The sequence below is a fragment of the Loxodonta africana genome, chromosome 2 (genome assembly GCF_030014295.1).
Source record: "Loxodonta africana isolate mLoxAfr1 chromosome 2, mLoxAfr1.hap2, whole genome shotgun sequence".
Taxonomy (NCBI): Eukaryota; Metazoa; Chordata; class Mammalia; order Proboscidea; family Elephantidae; genus Loxodonta; species Loxodonta africana.
In genome coordinates, this window is record NC_087343.1 from 191,424,914 (window position 1) to 191,443,001 (window position 18,088).

General features: G+C 41.9%; 1 protein-coding gene across 2 annotated transcripts; it reads left to right on the plus strand.

Moving 5' to 3' along the window:
- Positions 1 to 314: 314 nt before the first annotated feature.
- RPL26L1 (ribosomal protein L26 like 1) lies at positions 315 to 7,392 on the plus strand. 2 transcript variants are annotated; one of them, XM_003404660.4, is made up of 4 exons: positions 315 to 440; positions 853 to 1,029; positions 6,203 to 6,343; positions 7,077 to 7,392. In XM_003404660.4, exons 2-4 carry the CDS (start codon positions 862 to 864, stop codon positions 7,203 to 7,205), a joined length of 438 nt encoding a protein of 145 aa, XP_003404708.1. In that variant the 5' UTR covers positions 315 to 440; positions 853 to 861; the 3' UTR covers positions 7,206 to 7,392. The 2 variants fall into 2 exon arrangements, with proteins under 2 accessions (XP_003404708.1, XP_010590875.1); XM_010592573.3 differs by lacking the exon at positions 315 to 440 and adding an exon at positions 447 to 642.
- Positions 7,393 to 18,088: the final 10,696 nt, after the last annotated feature.

Sequence of the window (18,088 nt, forward strand, 5' to 3'; positions counted from 1 at the left end):
CAACGGCAACTGAAAGATTAGATAGGAAACTTGGGGGACAGTGAGCTTACGTTATTGGGGAAGGAACAATTCAGAACAGGAGGGTGAGAATGGTTGCACAACTCGAAGTATGTCATCGATGTCACTGAATTGTACATGTAGAAATCGTTGAACTGGTATATGTTCTCCTATGTGTAGTCTCAACAACAACAAAAAATAAATTATTTAAAAAGAAAGCGCCTCTGTTGCAGGTCGTACAAAAGTACACACCTTCTCCCCAGCAGTGCCGTTCCTGCGAGGCTCCGCAACGAGCTCCGGCAGCCCGACGAAATGAGGCGCTGCAATTCCACCCCGAGTCGCAGAGGGCGCCACTCCGCCTAGCTCAGACGGAAACTGGGAGGCGGAAAGGCAGGCCCACTTCCGGCCCTGCGCGCGGCGGCTCTGAGGACGCCTGACGCCTGGTGAGTAGGAGTCGGTGATTTCTCGGATCCCGAAGAGCTCGGTCCTATAGGACCGTCCCCCGCGTGCCGGTACCCCTCGGTTTCCCAGAAGTCGCTCAGCGTGACCCCCAACTCTGCATTCTTTCCCAGCCCGGGCATTCCTCCCCGGAATCAGCCTCAAGGCCCCCATTGCGGCCGTGGTCCCCACGAATTCTCTAGTCAGGCATGCGCCTCCCCTCCCCCCCACACATACTCATTCCTTGGAACAGCCAAATCTCTCACACCCCCTATTCTCCTTCCTCGGGCGCCTGCTCCCAAGGCCACCTCTGCCCACGGAGCAGTTCCGCGGGGATCGGGAGGGGGCTCTGGGTGGGGAACAGGCCTTTGTACCCTCCGAATGCCCCTTCGCTCCCTCGCTCGCCCCTCTTTGCAGACGGTCACCATGAAGTTCAACCCGTTCGTGACTTCGGACCGCAGCAAGAACCGCAAACGCCACTTCAATGCTCCGTCGCACGTGCGCAGGAAGATCATGTCGTCCCCGCTCTCCAAGGAGCTGCGACAGAAGTATAATGTCCGCTCCATGCCCATCCGCAAGGACGACGAGGTCCAGGTATGTATCTTTCAGTTGTTGTTCCCGAGCCTCGCGGCGCTCGGGTGTCACCGTTGCCTGAGCACGTTGTGTGCGCTTTAGTTTTAGAAGAATCTCTTACTCAGTTAGCACTCAGAAGATTCACCTGTTTTCAGGACCCTGCCAGGAAACTGAAATGCAGGACCTTGCAGATGCAGTGGACCGGAGGAGGGGCCAAGGGCTGCCAGAGAGTGCCTGCCCTATTTAAGGGCATTAAAAGTCTTTAATGCCCGTTGCCGTCGAGTGGACTCCGACTCATAATGACCCTATAGGACAGAGTAAAATTGCCTCATAGGGTTTCCAAGGAGCAACTGTAGCTCTTAAGCACTGTGCCACTAGGGCACCAGTTCTTTAATAGTAATCATTAAAAACAAAAAAAAGCAAATATATGGATATATATATGTATGAGCCATCCAAAAATCTGCTTTTTCATTTGGCCCTGTGCCTGCTAGTTTGCCAGTATTGCTCAGGGTGGTTCTTTGAACCAAACTTTCTAGGGGATAATGCTGTAGAGAGAGTAGTGTTTTGGTGTCATTGGGTTTGATGTGATTGGTGGACAGGGATTTGTGGCAGATGAACATATGATCGTATTGGATTTGGTGATGAAAACGCAGAAGGAACAACAAGTTAGAGTGAAATTAAGAGTGTAGCCCACATGAGAATGCATTAGTCCTCTCTTCTCTGACTAGAGTTTACAGAGGGGAGGGGGATGTAGGCAGGGGCTAGTTTCATCCCTTGAATGAATATTTATTGAGCACTTATCAGGCACTTTAAACACCAGCAGTGAATAAGACACACAGCCCCAGCCCTCATGGAGCTCACGTTTTACAGCAGGGTTTACCAACCTCAACATTGTTAACATCTTGGACCCAATAATTCTTTGTCATAGGGCTGTCCTGTGCATTGTAGGATATTTAGCAGCATCCCTGGCCCCTTCCTATTAGATGCCAATAGCATCCCTCTCCAAGTCCTGACAACCAGAGATGTTTCCAGACTTTGCCAGATGTCCCCTGGGGTAAAGGGGAGCAAATCCACACCACCCTCAGTTGAGAACTATTTCATTAGAGAATGAAATAAGGCTAAGGGGCTTGGTATATCTTCTAAGCCATTGACACTTTTTGAAGGTCCAAGAGCTATGTCTAAGAGCAAAAGCCTGGAAGCAGGGGAGCTAGAACTAGAAGATTTGGGTTCTCTTCCTCAGTCTCACACTTGCTTCCAGCTACTACTCTCTGTTCCCCATTCATAGCCAAGCTCCTCAAAAGAGTTGTCTGCACCTGCTTGCCTCCCATTCACTCTTAGATACACTCCAGCCTGACCTCTGTTCTCACTACTTTCCAGAAACTGCGTTTGGTTGAGATCACGAATAACCCCCTTTAATCAAAATCCAGCACACACATCTTGATTTCATCGTACTTGACTTCTCAGTAGCATTTGGTATGGGTGGTACCAACTTAACTTCTTGAAATAGTCTCTGGCTTCTTTGACACTTCAGGCTCGTGGTTTACTTCTAACTTCTCAGATCTTTTGCTGCCATTTCTTCTGTGTGTGATCCCTAAATGCTGGAGTTCATCAGAGCCTGGGCCTGGTTTATTGTCTCCTCTTGCTCTGAATTTTATACCTGGGTGGTAATGTCTATTCCCAGAGCTTGAAATGTCTGCCCTGTGCTAACATCTCCCTCATTTATGTCCAATCCAAACCATTTTTTCTGTGTACAGACCTGTAGATCTAACTACATGATGCTGAGCATTTCTGTTTAGGTATCTCATGGGCATCTCAAACAACTTATCTGCAAGTACTCTTGATACTAACACCCCTGCTGCCTCCAGGATCTGGTTTTAAAAAAAAAAAAACATTACCATCAAGTCATTCGGACTCATAGCAACTCTGTGGAACAGAGTAGAACTGCCCCGTAGGGTTTCCAAGGCTGTAAATTATTACGGAAGCAGGCTGCCACATCTTTATCCCAGTTTTCAACTTACCGTGCTCTTAATTCGAGGCATCACCATCTCTCTCCTGGACTATTATAATAGCCTCCTAAATTCTTCCAACTTTTACTCCTGTTTATTCACAAATGGTATTCACAAATCAGACCCTCCTTAAAGCCACCAGTGGTACCTGATATACTTACTGTAAAATCTAAAATTGTTGACTGTGATCTAGTGCCAGTCTACCTCACCAGCCTCACCTAATCGCATTCTTGCCTCTCATGCTCTACACTTCAGCCTCACCGGCCTTTTCAGGTCCTCAGATAGAGCTTGATCCTTTCTCCCTCGGAGTCTTTGCCCAGAATGCTCCCTCTGCCTGGAGTATCCTTCTTGCCTTCACCGGGCTAACTCCGGCTCGTTTTTTAATCAGTTCTTCAGAGGAGCCTTCCCCGATCCTTTCATCAAAATCATAGCATAGCATCTTTTATTTTTCCTTTATGGCAATGAACATAATTTGAGATCTTTTTTAACTGAGGCATAGTTTGTATACAATAAAGTACACCAATCAATGAGTTTCAACGTATGTAAAAACATGTAGCCACCACCCAAATTATGATGTAGACCATTTTTGTCCTGTCAACCCAGGAAGTTTCCATGTGCCTGTTGCAGTTAATGATCATGTACGGGTATGCCTATTTATTAACTGATTACTACCCATTAGACTAAGCTCCATGAGGCCAGAGAGCTTGTCTGTTTTGTTGCCTTACCCCAGTGCAGAGCCTAGCACACAGCTGGGCTCAGTCAATATTTGTTGAATGAATGAGAAAAAATACTGACTGACAGACGCAGGAGGTAAGATAAAGGAGGAGAGGTGGAGAGTAGAAGGAGCTGCCTCTGACTTTTTTTAATGCCTATGAGATACGAATTGTTTCCTTTTTAAATAGGAAGAAACTGAAACTCAAATAAAATAGAAATAATACAGAAAATAAGTGCAAAAGCCAGGAATTCAGGTTCTGACTCCAAAGACCAAACTTTTATCTACTTCGCCACCTAGAGAATAAAACAGCCCCAATTAGGTTTGTTAAAGCTACCTTCTTTTTCTTAGGATCTTCTAAATCTTATTTACCTCCCTCTTTTTTTTTCTAGGTAGGTAATTATTCCTCCTACTTTACAGAGGGCATTGAAGCCATCAGCCAGGAACTCTAACTCCTCGTTCCACACCCACCAGCTTGCCTGCAGTTCTACCCTTCTTGTCCTCCTGCTCTCCTATTACAGTAAAGAGAATCCCTGTTTGTATCTAAAGCTAATCATCTGCCACTGTGCCCTTCAGTCTTCAGTTCGCCTCTTGCCTCTTGGAAATCATTCCAGTCATTACCCCGTTTCTTCTTTAGTTTCTCATTAGCATTTAAATATGTTTTTGGGTTTTTTTTCCCTTAAAAATAAAAAAATTTCCCTTAACTTCACATCCCCTTCCAGCATCTATCTGTTCTATATCTCATCCTCTTCCCTTTTCTTACTTTGCTGACCTTCTCACCTTTGGTGCACATACTGTACACGGCTTCCATCCCACCACTCCTCACCACGCTCACCAATGACCATCCTCTCAGATATGTTACTTTATTCTTCTTGTACTTGACCATCCCCGTAGCTTTGACATTCTTCTCTTAGCTACTGTAACACCACACTCCTGTGGTTTCGTGTTCTCTCTGGCCACTTCAGGCTCTTCCATAGTGTTGGTTTTTCTTAGATTTTTGTATTTTCTCCTCTTCTCAAAACTTCCTGAGCCTAAATCAGGCTTTGAATTGTCATCTCTGTGGATGACTCCCAAGTCTCTGTTGCTGGCCCAGTTGGCCTCCCAGCTGTGTATGGAATTCCCCACTACAATGTTCCCCCGACGCCTCAAATTCACCATGCTCTAAACTAAGCTATTTCCTTCTAAAATCTCTTTCTTCTTATGTTCCGTTTCTCTAGAAAAGGCACATCTGTCCATCCACTTGCCAGAGCCAAACTCTGGATATTGTCCTTGCCTCTTCTCCCTTCGCTTCCTGGTTTAGTCTTACCTTGTCTCCCTCCTCAATTGGTCTACTGTTTGGGCTTGTCTTGCTAGCATCTTCCTTTAGCTTTGATGATAGTTAATAGTGGCTTTTCCACAGACTTCCAAGTTTGCTCCGAACTGGGTAGATGCTGAATAAGGCATGACTGTCATCTTTTCAACCTGAACATTGCCTTGGAAAGTAAGTTGAACACTCTAAGTGGACATTTTAGGGTTCTCATTGAGATTCTCAAATTCCCTACATGTGGTAATTCCTCTATGCTTACTAATCAACATCACTTAATATTTGCCTGCTCTTTAGTAAGCTTTTACCTTCAGCGAAATGCTAATCTAATTGAACCCATCACCATATTTTTAATTGAAGTTAATGCTTGGACAAATTTTTTAGTATGGAAAAACAGCCTACAAGATCTTAATTTAATATTTTTACTTTTTATAGTTATAAAATATTTGCGTATTATAGAAAATTTGAAAGAACAGGAGAATAGAGGGAAAAGTAACTATATAACTATATGTAATACTGTTTCCTAGAGACAGTGCTTTCGTTTCTGTGCCAAATATACATGTATTTTTTTTATCATGGTGAAAAAATACATAACAAAACATAATGCCATCTCACCATTTCTACATGTACATTTTAGTATTTGTATTTAAAATATACTCATTTTTTTTTGTATTTTTAAATACAAAATAATTCTACACTTTACATAAATATTTTTAAATACAGATTCAGAGTATATTCTGTATATAGCTTTATACCCTCACTTTTCATTAAAGTTCTTGAGCATTTTCCTGCTTGAAAACATGGATTTTAAATGGTTGCATGCCAGCCTCTCTTCGTATAATCTCTTTAAACACTCTTCTCTATTTGGATCTTTAGAGTTTCTTTTTTTTTTTGAACTCTTGAAACTAGTTCTGTGATGAGCATCCTAGTTCAAAGAAATTTTTTGTTCTTAAGATAAGGAAAGAAAGTAATTCAGATGAAGAATTTCTGCCTGACCTAGAATAACACAAAGCAGATTTATACCAGAAAAGCATCTGATTTTTGAATGCTAGGATTAATCTGCTTTTGTACAAGAGGCTGTGTTTTCAGCCTGCATGTTCCTGATAATTAGCTTCCTCGTTATAACTGATGCATCAGAAATAAGGGAAAATTCTCTGTTGTATTTTCTTTTAGGTGGTTCGAGGACACTACAAAGGTCAACAAATTGGCAAGGTAGTCCAGGTGTACAGAAAGAAGTATGTCATCTACATCGAGAGGGTGCAGCGTGAGAAAGCTAATGGTACAACTGTCCATGTGGGCATTCACCCAAGCAAGGTATGGTCTGGTGCTGAATAGTGGCAACAGCAGTGTAGTATAGCATTGCTGTTAGAGTTATTGATGTGGTAGCACTGTGTACACAGGTGGCCATAGTAAGGCCTTCCAGAGGTGGGCCAGGCTGGCTTTGTTGATTGATTCATTGGTTTAGTGGTATCCTCAAGGATCTAGATTCTTTTCGTATCTGTTTTGTCTTCATTGGTGTCGAATCCCATCTTCAAGCTGGTGGCAAGAGAGCTCCAGGTGTTCCAGACCTCACTTCCCTAGTAGATAATGTCTAGAGGGAGGATACCTCCTCCTGTGGCCCTAGTGGAATATGCTATCTCTCCTTTGCACTCCCATTTTATGCATTGTATAATAAGGCTTTCTCTCCTTCCAATGTTTGAGATCTTCAAAGGAAAAATGGCTGGGGTCTCATTTATCCTTATGATCTCTGTATTGCCCAGCAGCTGGTGGGAATACAGATATTTTTAAAGCAGTGGATTTTTGCTAGCCAAGGAATGAACAAACCAGAAACACATTGGTAGTCTCATTTTTACCCAACCCAGATGATATTTCATATCACTAGTCTCCGGTGAGCCTCAGGAGTTAGGGGGTGGGAGGCCAGATAGCAGAAGAAGGAACTCAAACCACTGTTGTTGAGAGAAGCTCTGCTGTAAAGGATAATTGTGGTTATAAGTCCTTTCCACTTAAAAAAAAACTAAAGATCTGTTTGTTTTCTCACTCCTAATAGGTGGTTATCACCAGGCTAAAACTGGACAAAGATCGGAAAAAAATTCTCGAACGCAAAGCCAAATCTCGACAAGTTGGAAAAGAGAAAGGAAAATACAAGGAAGAACTTATTGAGAAAATGCAGGAATGAATAGAACCTGTTGTACAACTACAGTTTAACCATAGAATTTTAGCCTAGTTTGTGTCCGTTGGGAACTTTTCAGGATATCTCTGGAACATTTCATTTCCCTCTTGTTGTGTTATTGATAAGTGGCTCTGTAAATCTATTCTGATTAACAATTTAATTAATAAAAATTGGAATATTTCCTAATTGTAAATGATGTTTGTCTTGTTTTGTAAATAAAATCCATCTTGTTATCAGGTTCCCTTTTCAGTCTTCTAACGTGTTTAGTCTGCTGAGCAACAAAATGGCAATGGTGGAAGGGACAGGGCTCTGGTCCCTGGTGCAAGGGTTGGCCACACTGCAGAGCAGTTCATGAAGTGAACTGGCCCTGAAGGCCATGTCTGGGGTTGCCCTGCACTCCCACGTCTCTCAGGCCTGGCATTGCTCTCTGGCCTCTTTCTGTTTCCCCAATTTGTCTCTGCTTCGTGTTCCAACCAAACCAAACTGCATGCAGCTCCCTGACCAGCCTACCTTTCTCAAGATCTTTGCAGGTGACATTTCCATGTGATTGAAATGCCTCCCTCTTTTCTGGGACTAACTTTAAGAAAACACCACCTGTAGGCCAGATGTGGCTCACAGGCATATCACTTTCCAACTTTTAAAACTTGGGAGAGTCCACAGAGAAACCCAGATCTTGTGCTTCACCTGGCCGCAGCGGGCCCCGTTCTTGCGTGTCCTCTGTCGCATGCAGCCTGTACCTCACCTGCTTGCTATCCAACCTGCTCCCTGCATTTACTCTACTTCCCTGGCCCTTACTGGCCTCTGAGTTTTAGACTCCAGGTTTAACACTCATTTTCCAAAATTTAGCTCCAGGGACACATTTAAAACTTCCCTGTCTCTGAAAAATATTAATTAAAATGTATCAAACTGAGCCTTTTATGGCTCTCTGGCAGCACAGGCCTTACCTGACATATTGGAGTATCTTAATAAATGTTGATGGAATCAGAGTTATTTCCCATTTTGACTGATGAAGAAAATGAGCTAAAGTTGATCTTCTGAATCACAGCGTAAGAGATGGAGCCAGGATTTGAACCTGGGCATGTCCGTTTCAGAGGCCATTAACCTCCAAATGTAAGCTGCTGCCTCTGGTGCTCCTTTGACTGTCAGCCCTATGCTGGAGTCTAATAAGGGACTGGACATTGGTGTGGAACAGAGAAGAACCTACATGTGTGCAGCAGTAGTGCAGCTTAGTGGGAAAAGCCGTGTCACCAGCAGTCACACCCGCATCCCAGCTCCACCAAGGGAGCCTCAGGGCTTTGGGCAAGTTACCCATTTCTGAGCTTCCATTTTCTCCATAGTAAAAAGTGATAATACCTGCACGGCCCGCCTATCTCGTGGGAAAATGCAGAAATAAAATACCAGGATCAAATGGGATAGTTGGTATTTCTGAGTACCGTTTGAAAGCTGTATAATTTACATATCTGTATAAATGTATTATCACTACGCAGTTGAACTTGTATTTCCTATTCAATCTCTTAATCCCTTACCTGCACTCAAAGAGGCAATGATTTTTCACAAAAGAGATCAGGGAGATCACAAAACAAAAATCAAGATGTGTTCTCTGACTTTGTGGCAGGAATTTAAGGGCAGGCAGGCTAACACTGTCCTGCTCCTCCCCTTTAGAGCTTTGGTCCTGGGGAAGTCACGTTTACCAGCCTCAGTTTTCCTATTTCTGTAAGCAGCTAGAAATACCTATGTCCGAGGCTGTAAAAATTAAAGTAGCAGTCCACCAGACTGGGGTGATCTTAGGATCACTTGGTTGCTTGCTAGTATTAGATCCCCGCCCTCTTCCCTGGAGATTCTCTAATACAGGAGGTCTCGAGACGGCTGTGCATTTGTATTTCTTACTTGGGACCCATGTGATTCTTAGGACCAGCCAAGTTTGGGGAACTGTAATATATGTAAAGTATATACCAAAAACCAAAACCAAACCAAGTGCCGTCGAGTCGATTCTGACTCATAGCGACCCTATAGGACAGGGTAGAACTGCCCCATAGAGTTTCCAAGGAGCACCTGGCGGATTCGAACTGCCAACCCTTTGGTTAGCAGCCGTAGCACTTAACTACTCTACCACCAGGGTTTCCAAAGTATATACACAGCACATAAAATACAGTGAAACCTGTGAAAACGAACTCGACAGGATCACCTTTGGCATTGTGCAGTCTTACCACTTTTCTATTGCTCATTTGAGTGGAAACTGTTTTTGAGTTTTCCTTCTCTGACAGATTTCTGCCTTACACAGCTTCCGGCTTTCCAAGATTTTACCGTAGTAGGTGCCTGACATCTAACATATGGCAGCTAAGTTATCATTAACATGCTGAGCTATTTGCCTAGTGAGTATAATGAATACATCGACCAGTAAGTTCTGTACTTTGTTTTTTCTAATTTGAATTTTGTCTTTATTCTTGACCGATGCACGTTTTAGTTCTCCAAAAGTTGCATAAGTCATTTCATACTAGGCTATATTTACAGCTTCTTATGGCATATTTTGCTGTCTGACCTGGGCCTAAGCTCCAGGCATTACTCTCATCAGTAAACTCAAATTATGGCAACTCCTAGGAGTCAGACTTACATACTTTGGACATGTTATCAGGATGGACCAGTCCCTGGAGAGGAACAGCATGTTTGGTAAAGTAGAGGGTCAGTGAAAAAGAGGAAGACCCTCAACCAGATGAGTTGACACATTGGCTACAGCAATTGGCTCAAACATAGCAACAATTGTAAGGATGGATCCTGTAGGCAGAACAGTGTTGCGTTCTGTTGTGCATAGGGTCACTATCAGTCGAAACTGACTTGACAGCACCTAACAACAAGGAGTCAGACTTGGCTTGTTTTCAGCTACTCAGTCCAATACAAGCGATAGATAGAAGCTTCCAGAGCTATAACCTCCCCCACAGACATAGCTTATGCTGAGCCAAGAGAGCAACAGTGCAACGATCAACAGCGGAATACTCAGCATCAGATGTGAGCTCTCATCCCAGTTCTGTCACTACCTAGCTGTGTGCCCTTGGGCAGAGTGCTTAACCTCTCTGGACGTCAGTTTTGTCATTTGTACAAAGGGAATACAAAGGTACCTAGCTCATAGAGTTGTCATGTTTATTACATGAGACACTGCATGGAAAACACAGAGTGCTCAGCAAATTTTAGCTATTGTCTTCAGAGGAGATTTGCAGTCAGTTTGTTCACAGGACCAGAGGGAAAAGTTTTTCTCAAGGGAGCTTAAATAAATACTGTTTTTTTAAAAAGGAGCTCTGGTGGCACAATGGTTAAGCACTCAGCTGCTAACTGAAAGGTTGGCGATTTGAACTCACCCAGCAGCTCCAGTGGAGAAAGCCTTGGTCATCTGCTTCCATAAAGATTTTAGCCACGAAAACTCTATGGGGAGAAATCAGGTTCTTAAAAAGTCCAGACTTATTGGACCAGTCGAGACAAGAGGACTTCCTGAGACTATCACCCTGAGATACTCTTTAAACCTTAAACCAAAGTTAACCCTTGAGGTCACCTTTTAGCTAAATAATAGATAAGCTTATAACGAGTACCACCTGTGAGTAATGAGAATCTTTAAAAAATAACCTATATGAGACCAAATGGTCAAAATCACTTTAAAACAAAGATGAGAAGGTAAAGGGGCAGGGAAACTAGAGTACTGGGAATGGTACAACCAGAATGACACGAATTAGAATGATGACACATTGTGAAAAATGTAACCAATATCACAGAATAGTTTGTGTAGAAATTGTTAAATGGGAACCTAATTTGCTGTGCAAACTTTCACCTCAAACACAATAAAATATTATTAAAAAAACAAAAAACTCTATGGGGCAGTTCTACCTTGTCACATGGGGTCACTATGGGTCAGAAATGACTTGACAACATACTAACAACAACAACGGCTGATTCTTCAATGAAGGGGTTGGCTTCAATGATGTTTTTTGGTGGCTGAAGGCCATGGGAACTGGAGAATGCTGGAGGGTGGGCCTGCCTATTGAAGTCCAGGCCCCCAGGGTATTAGCTTGTTTCCTGGAATGACTTTGAATGAAACAGTTCCCTTCTGACCTTTTCATCAGATTTGCAGATGTACATTCACTTGAGTGAGTCCCCTTGTACTATTCTGGGAAGAGGCCAAACTTTTAAACTTCACATAACTGCTTCTGAATGTCTGCTTTCATACTGCACTTAGGCATGAGATGTTGGCCTACAGAGCTCTCCATGTGAGTTGGTGTTATGGATTGACTTGTGTCCCCCCAAAATGTGTGGCAACTAGGCTAATCCACGATTCCCAGTATTGTGTGATTGTCCGCCATTTTGTAATCCGATGTGATTTTCCTATGTGCTGTAAATCCTACCTCTATGATGTTAATGAGTTAGGATTAGGGCCAGTTACATTAATGAGGCAGAACTCAATCTACAAGATTAGGTTGTGTTTTAAGTCAATTTATTTTCAGACATAAAAGGGAGAAGGGAGCAAAGAGACATAGGGACCTCATACCACCAAGAAAGTAGCACTGGGAGCAGAGTGCATCATTTAGACCCAGGGTCCACGTGCTCAGAAGCTCCTAAGCTGGGGAAGATTGATGACAAGGATCTTCCCCCAGAAACAACAGAGAGATAAAAGCTTCCCTTACAGCTGGCACCCTGAATTTGGACTTCTAGCCTCCTAAACTGTGAAAGAATAAATTTGTTTGTTAAACCCACCCACTTGTGGTATTTCTGTTATAACAGCATTAGATGACTAAAACAGTTGGATAGGCAAGCAATTGAACCTTCCAAGAGCCAGGCAGAACTCTACTAACCAAGAGTCCACCTTACTCTACAGATACTACAGGCTTTGAGCAATTCCCATTTGGTGTTGGCTGGGGTATTTGCTCATTGTCCTTTCAAATTACATTTTGCAAAATAAGTAATATTTATATAAAGTACAAAATAAAAAGGTAGAAAAGGTATACATTCAGTGAAAGTTAACCTTCCTTGCCACCCCTGACCCTCACTCACCCAGTTCTCTCCAGAGGCAGTCACCATTCCCAGCTTCTTTGGCATCCTTCCAGAAATTGTCCTAGGGTAAAATCACCACAAAGTTATAGTGAAACAAGAAGAAAGATTTTATTTGGCTTATGTTCAAGAGACAAAAGTGGGAAACGGACAAGCATGCTGCCAGAGACATGTCTGCCTGAGTCTCAGGAATATTATAGAATCATCAGTATATATTGACATTACAAATGGGTAAAATCATTAAAGTTCCACTGTTTCACAGTTTGGCTAAAAACTGCTAAATCACAGTGATTCTATATTTTGAATCGTCTTTCTTAGTAATCGTTGGTCCAAATTTCAGTAACGACAGTCATTGGTCCAACAAATCTTTTTGTATTGTATTTTATATGAAGGTTTACAGAGCAAACTAGCTTCTCATTAAACAGTTAGTACACATACCATTTTGTGACATTGGTTACCAGCCCCACGACATGTCAACACTCTCCCTTCTTGACCTTGGGTTCCCTATTACCAGCTTTCCTGTCCCCTCTTTGCCTTGTAGTCTTTGCCCCTGGGCTGGTGTGCCCCTTGAGTCCGTGTTGTGTTTTATGGGCCTGTCTAACCTTTGCATGAAGGGTGAACCTCAGGAGTGACTTCATTACTGAGCTGAAAGAGTGCTTGGGAGCCATACTATCGATGTTTCTCAAGTCTCTGTCAGACCAGTAAGTCTGGTCTTTTTTTGTGAGTTAGAATTTTGTTCCACATTTTTCCCCAGCTCTGCCTAGGACCTTCTATTGTGATTCCTGTCACAGCAGTTGGTGGTGGCAGCCAAGCACAATCTAGTTGTGCTGGATTCAGTATGATAGAGGCTGTAGTAGTTGTGGTCCATTAGTCCTTTGGACTAATCTTTCCCTTGTGTCTTTGGTTTTCTTCATTCTCCCTTGCTCCCTATGGGGTAAGACCAGTGGAGTATCTTAGATGGCCGCTCACAAGCTTTTAAGGCCCCAGAGGCTACTCACCGCAGTAGAATGTAGAACCTCTTCTTGATAAACTATGTTATGCCAATTGAGCTAGATGTGCCCTGAGACCATGGTCCCCACAGCCCTCAGCCCAGTAATTCAGTCCCTCAGGGAGTTTGGATGTGTCTATGGAGCTTCTATGACCTTGCCTTATACAAGTTATGCTGGCTTCCTCAGTATTGTGTACTGTCTTACCCTTCACCAAAGCGACGACCAATCTATTGTCTATTTAATCCTTTTCCATCCCCACCCTTCCCCTCCCTCTTAATGATCAAAGATTGTTTCTTTTTGTGTATAAACCTTTTCATGAGTTTTTATAGTAGTGGTCTCATACAATAGTTGTCCTTTTGTGATGGACTTTTTTCACTCAGCATAATGCCCTCCAGATTCAGCCATGTTGTGAGATGCTTTGCAGATTCATCATTGTTCTTTATTGTTGCATAGTACTCCATTGTGTGAATGTGCCATAGTTTATCCATTCATCTGTTGACGGGCATCTAAGTTGTTTCCATCTTTTTGCTATTGTGGACAATGCTGCAATGAAAATAGGTGTGCATACGTGTATTTATGTGACAACTGTTACATCTCTGGGATATATTCCTAGGAGTGGGATTGCTGTATCAAATGGTATTTCTATTTCTAGCTTTCTAAGGAAGAGCCGTATTGTTTTCTATACCATTTTGCATTCCCACCAGTATTACATAAGAGTGCCTGTCTCCCCACAACCTCTTCAACATTTGTTATTTTCTGTTTTTTTTTAATTATTATTATTTGTGCCAGTAATGCAGAGGTGAAATGGTATCTCATTGTGGTTTTGGTTTGCATTTCTCTAATGGCTAGCGATCTTGAGCATTTCCTCATGTGTCTGTTAGCCACTTGAACGTCTTCTTTGGTGAAGTGTCTTTCATTTCCTTTGCCCATTTTTTCATTGGGTTATTTGTCTTCTTGTTGTAGAGATGTTGGATTTTCCTGTAGATTTTAGAGATTAGACCTTTGTCTGATTTGTAACAGCCAAAAATTTTTTCCTGGTCTATAGGTTCTCTTTTTACTCTTTCGGTGAAGTCTTTTGATGAGCATAAGTGTTTAATTTTCAGAAGGTCCCAGTTATCTAGCTTATCATCTGGAGTTTGAGTGTTGTTAGTTATGGTTTATATCCTGTCAATGCTGTGTATTAGTGCCTGTAGCGTTGATCCTATTTTATTTTTTCTCCTATGATCTTTATAGTTTTGGTTTTATATTTAGGTCTTTGATCTATTTTGAATTAGTTTTTGTGTGTGGTGTGAGGTATGGGTCCTGTTTCATTTTTTTGCAGATGGACATGCAGTTTTGCCGGCATCATTTGTTAAAAAAGACTGACTTTTCCACATCTGATGGACTTTGGGCCTTCCTTGAAGATTAGGTGACCACAGGTGGATGGATTTACATCTGGCTTCTCAACTCTGTTCCATTGGTCAATGTATCTGTCATTGTACAAGTACCAGGCTGTTTTGACTACCGTAGCTCCATAGTAAGTTCTGAGGTCAGGTAGTGTGAATCCTCCTACTTTATTCTTCTTCTTCAAGTAATGCTTTACTTACCCCGGGCCTCTTCCCTTTCCATATAAAGTTAATAATTAGTTTTTCCATCTCTTTAAAGAATGTTGTTGGTATTTGGACCTGGATTGCATTGTATTTGTAGATTTCTTTGAGTAGAATCGTCATTTTCACAATGTTGAGTTTACCTATGAGCATGGTATGTTTCTCCATTTTTATAGATCTCTTTTGGTTTCTTGCAGTAGTGTTTTGTAGTTTTCTTTGTATAGGTCTTTTACAGCCCTGGTTAGATTTATTCCTAAGTATTTTATTTTTTAAGGGGGTATTGTAAACGGTACTGTTTTCCTGACTTCCTTTTCATCCTTCTCTTTATTGGTGTATAGGAATCCAACTGATTTTTTGTATGTTCATCTTGTATCTGCTACTGTGCTGAACCTTTCTATTAGTTCCAATAGTTTTCTCATGGAGTCATTTCAGTTTTCTATGTATAATATCATATCATCGACAAATAGGGACAGTTTTACTTCTTCATTATCAATTTGGATGCCCTTTATTTATTTTTCTTGCCTTATTGCTCTAGCTAAGACTTCCAGCACAATGTTAAATACAAGTGGTAATAAGGGGCATTTTTGTCTTGTGCCTTTTTTCAGGGGGAATGTTTTCAGCCTGTCTCCATTAAGAATGATGTTGACGGTTGGTTTTGTATCAAAAAATAAACCAAACCTGATGCAGTAGAGTTGATTCCAACTCATAGCGGCCGTATAGTACAGAGTAGAACTGCCCATGGGGTTTCCAAGGAGTGCCTGGTAGATTCAAACTGCCGACCTTTTGGTTAGCAGTTATAACTCTTAACCACCCCACCACCAAGGTTTCTTGGTTTTGTATAGATGCCCTTTAATATGTTGAGGAGTTTCACTTCTACATCTATTTTATTGAGAGTTTTTATCAGGAATGAGCGTTGGACTTTATTGGTCCAACAAATCTTACTATTTACTAAATGCTAGTAAATAAAAATAAGAGTGGAAAATATGTGGGTCTTTTGTGTTCTATCTAAGTATTTATCTGAAAGTTTTCCTAAAAGATGTTTTTCAAGATTGTCCCAGCTATTGTTTTTGTACCTCAGGGCCCAGTTGATGTGTCCTTGTGAGTTCTTATCACACCAGCTGGGTTGCATTCTTTAACCTCAAGGACAGGGAACAATGGCTCCAATTTTAACTAAGTCAAAATACTCTATACTCATATGGTTGGGTGTTTATTAAAAGTTTGCTTCATGAAGAAAATTTCATGAGAAAAGTAGCTTATCTAGTATACAATACTGGGAAAGTCAGCACAACTTGACCAAGGCAAGGTTAGGGAAGGTTCATAGATACATCCAAACTCCCTGAGGGACCAAAATACTGGGCTAAGGGCTGTGGGGACCATGGTCTCAGGGGACATCTAGCTTAATGGGCAAAACATAGTTTATAAAGAAAATGTTCCACATCCCACTTTGGCGAGTAGCATCAGGAATCCTAAAAGTTTGGGAGTGGCCATCTAAGATACTCCACTAGTGCCACCTTGTCTGGAGCAAGAGAGAGTGAAGAAAACCAAAGACACAAGGGAAAGATTAGTCCAGAGGACTAATGGACCACAACTACCACTGCCTTCACCAGACTGAGCCCAGTATAACTAGATCGTACCTGGCTACCACCACCAACTACTGTGACAGGGATCACAATAGGGGGTCCCAGACAGAGCTGGAGAAAAATGTAGAACAAAATTCTAACTCACAAAAAAAGACCAGACTTACCGCACAGACAAAGACTTGAGAAATCCCGAGAGTATGGCTCCCGGACGCCCTTTGACTCAGCAATAAAGCCGCTCTGGAGGTTAAGTCTTCATCCAAACACTAGACAGGCTCATAAAACAAAACAAGACTAGATGGGCACCCAGTCCAGAGGCAAGAAAGAAAAAGCAGGAGGGGACAGAAAAGCTGGCAATGGGGAGCTCAAGGTTGAGAAGGGCAGACTGTTGACATGTCACGGGGTTGGCAACCAATGTTGCAAAACAATACGTGTTTTAATTGTTTAATGAGAAACTGATTTGCTTTGCAAACCTTCATCTAAAGCATATTTTTTTTAAAAAAGAATATTAAAAAAGAAAAGAAAGTAGCTTGTCTAAATTTAAACAGCTACAAAGAGTTGATTTATTGACTGAACACCATAATTATGAATAATTATATAAACATGCACAAGAATTAAAGAAAATGTTCTTTGCTCACTAGAAATGACTAAATAAACTGCGTTCTAGCCTATCCTTAGTAGAACTACTAGAAGTAGTACTAGAAAAAAGGTTTTCAAAAGCTAAATGTCTTTATCTTGTAAAGTTGTATATAATTTAGACTTTTTTTTTTGGTATGCTGATTCATTATGTGAAAGAGGAGAGGCAGCACGGCTTAATAGGAAGAACAAAAGCTATGAAGATCTACATTCAGAGCCCAATTCCATTGCTTAAAACAGCTAGACTTTGGGCAAGTTACAAATCTGAATTTCTCTTTCATCATATGCAAAATAGATTTAATAATATCTGCATTGGGCATTGCAAGAATTAAATGTGACAGGCAATTCAAAGCATCTAGTGGTGGTAGTTCAGTGGTAGAATTCTTGCCCTCCATGCAGAAGACCCAGGTTTGATTCCTGGCCAATGCACTTCATGTGCAGCCACCACCTGTCTGTCATTGGAGGCTTACGTGTTGCTGTTGCTGCGATGCTGCTGAACAGACTAGAAAGAAAGGCCTGGTGATCTACTTCTGAAAATCAGCCAATGAAAATCTTACAGATCACAGTGGTTCGATTCTGTGGGGCATGGGTCCTTGTGTACAGAGTCACCATGAGTCTGGGGCCAGCTCAATGGTAGGTAACAACGGCCCAATGTCTGGCACAAGGCAGTCACTCAAGAAATGGTAGCTGCTGTTATTGGTGGTAGCCATCCACATAGAATATTTCATACATACGAGTAGAACAAATGAATGGTGAATCATACTGGAGCTTTCAGCTTCTCCCATAATTTCCAAACTTCTAGACCAGGTTGGGAAGGAGCTTTGTGATCCAGTGGCTTTCTGACTTTGGGACTCTGCCTGGCAGTTTATATTTACAGGACTGGGCTCAGCTGGTTTGCACTATAGTGTTTCAGCCAGATCTTCTATAATTTATGCTGTTACCTAGCTTTGGGGTTGCTTCTGAGACTTTTCCTCTAATAGCGCATCTCAAACATTGTAGTCTCAAGACTTATTTACACATTTAAAAATGATTGAGTACTCACTCTACATTTATGTAGGTTATATTTAATGATA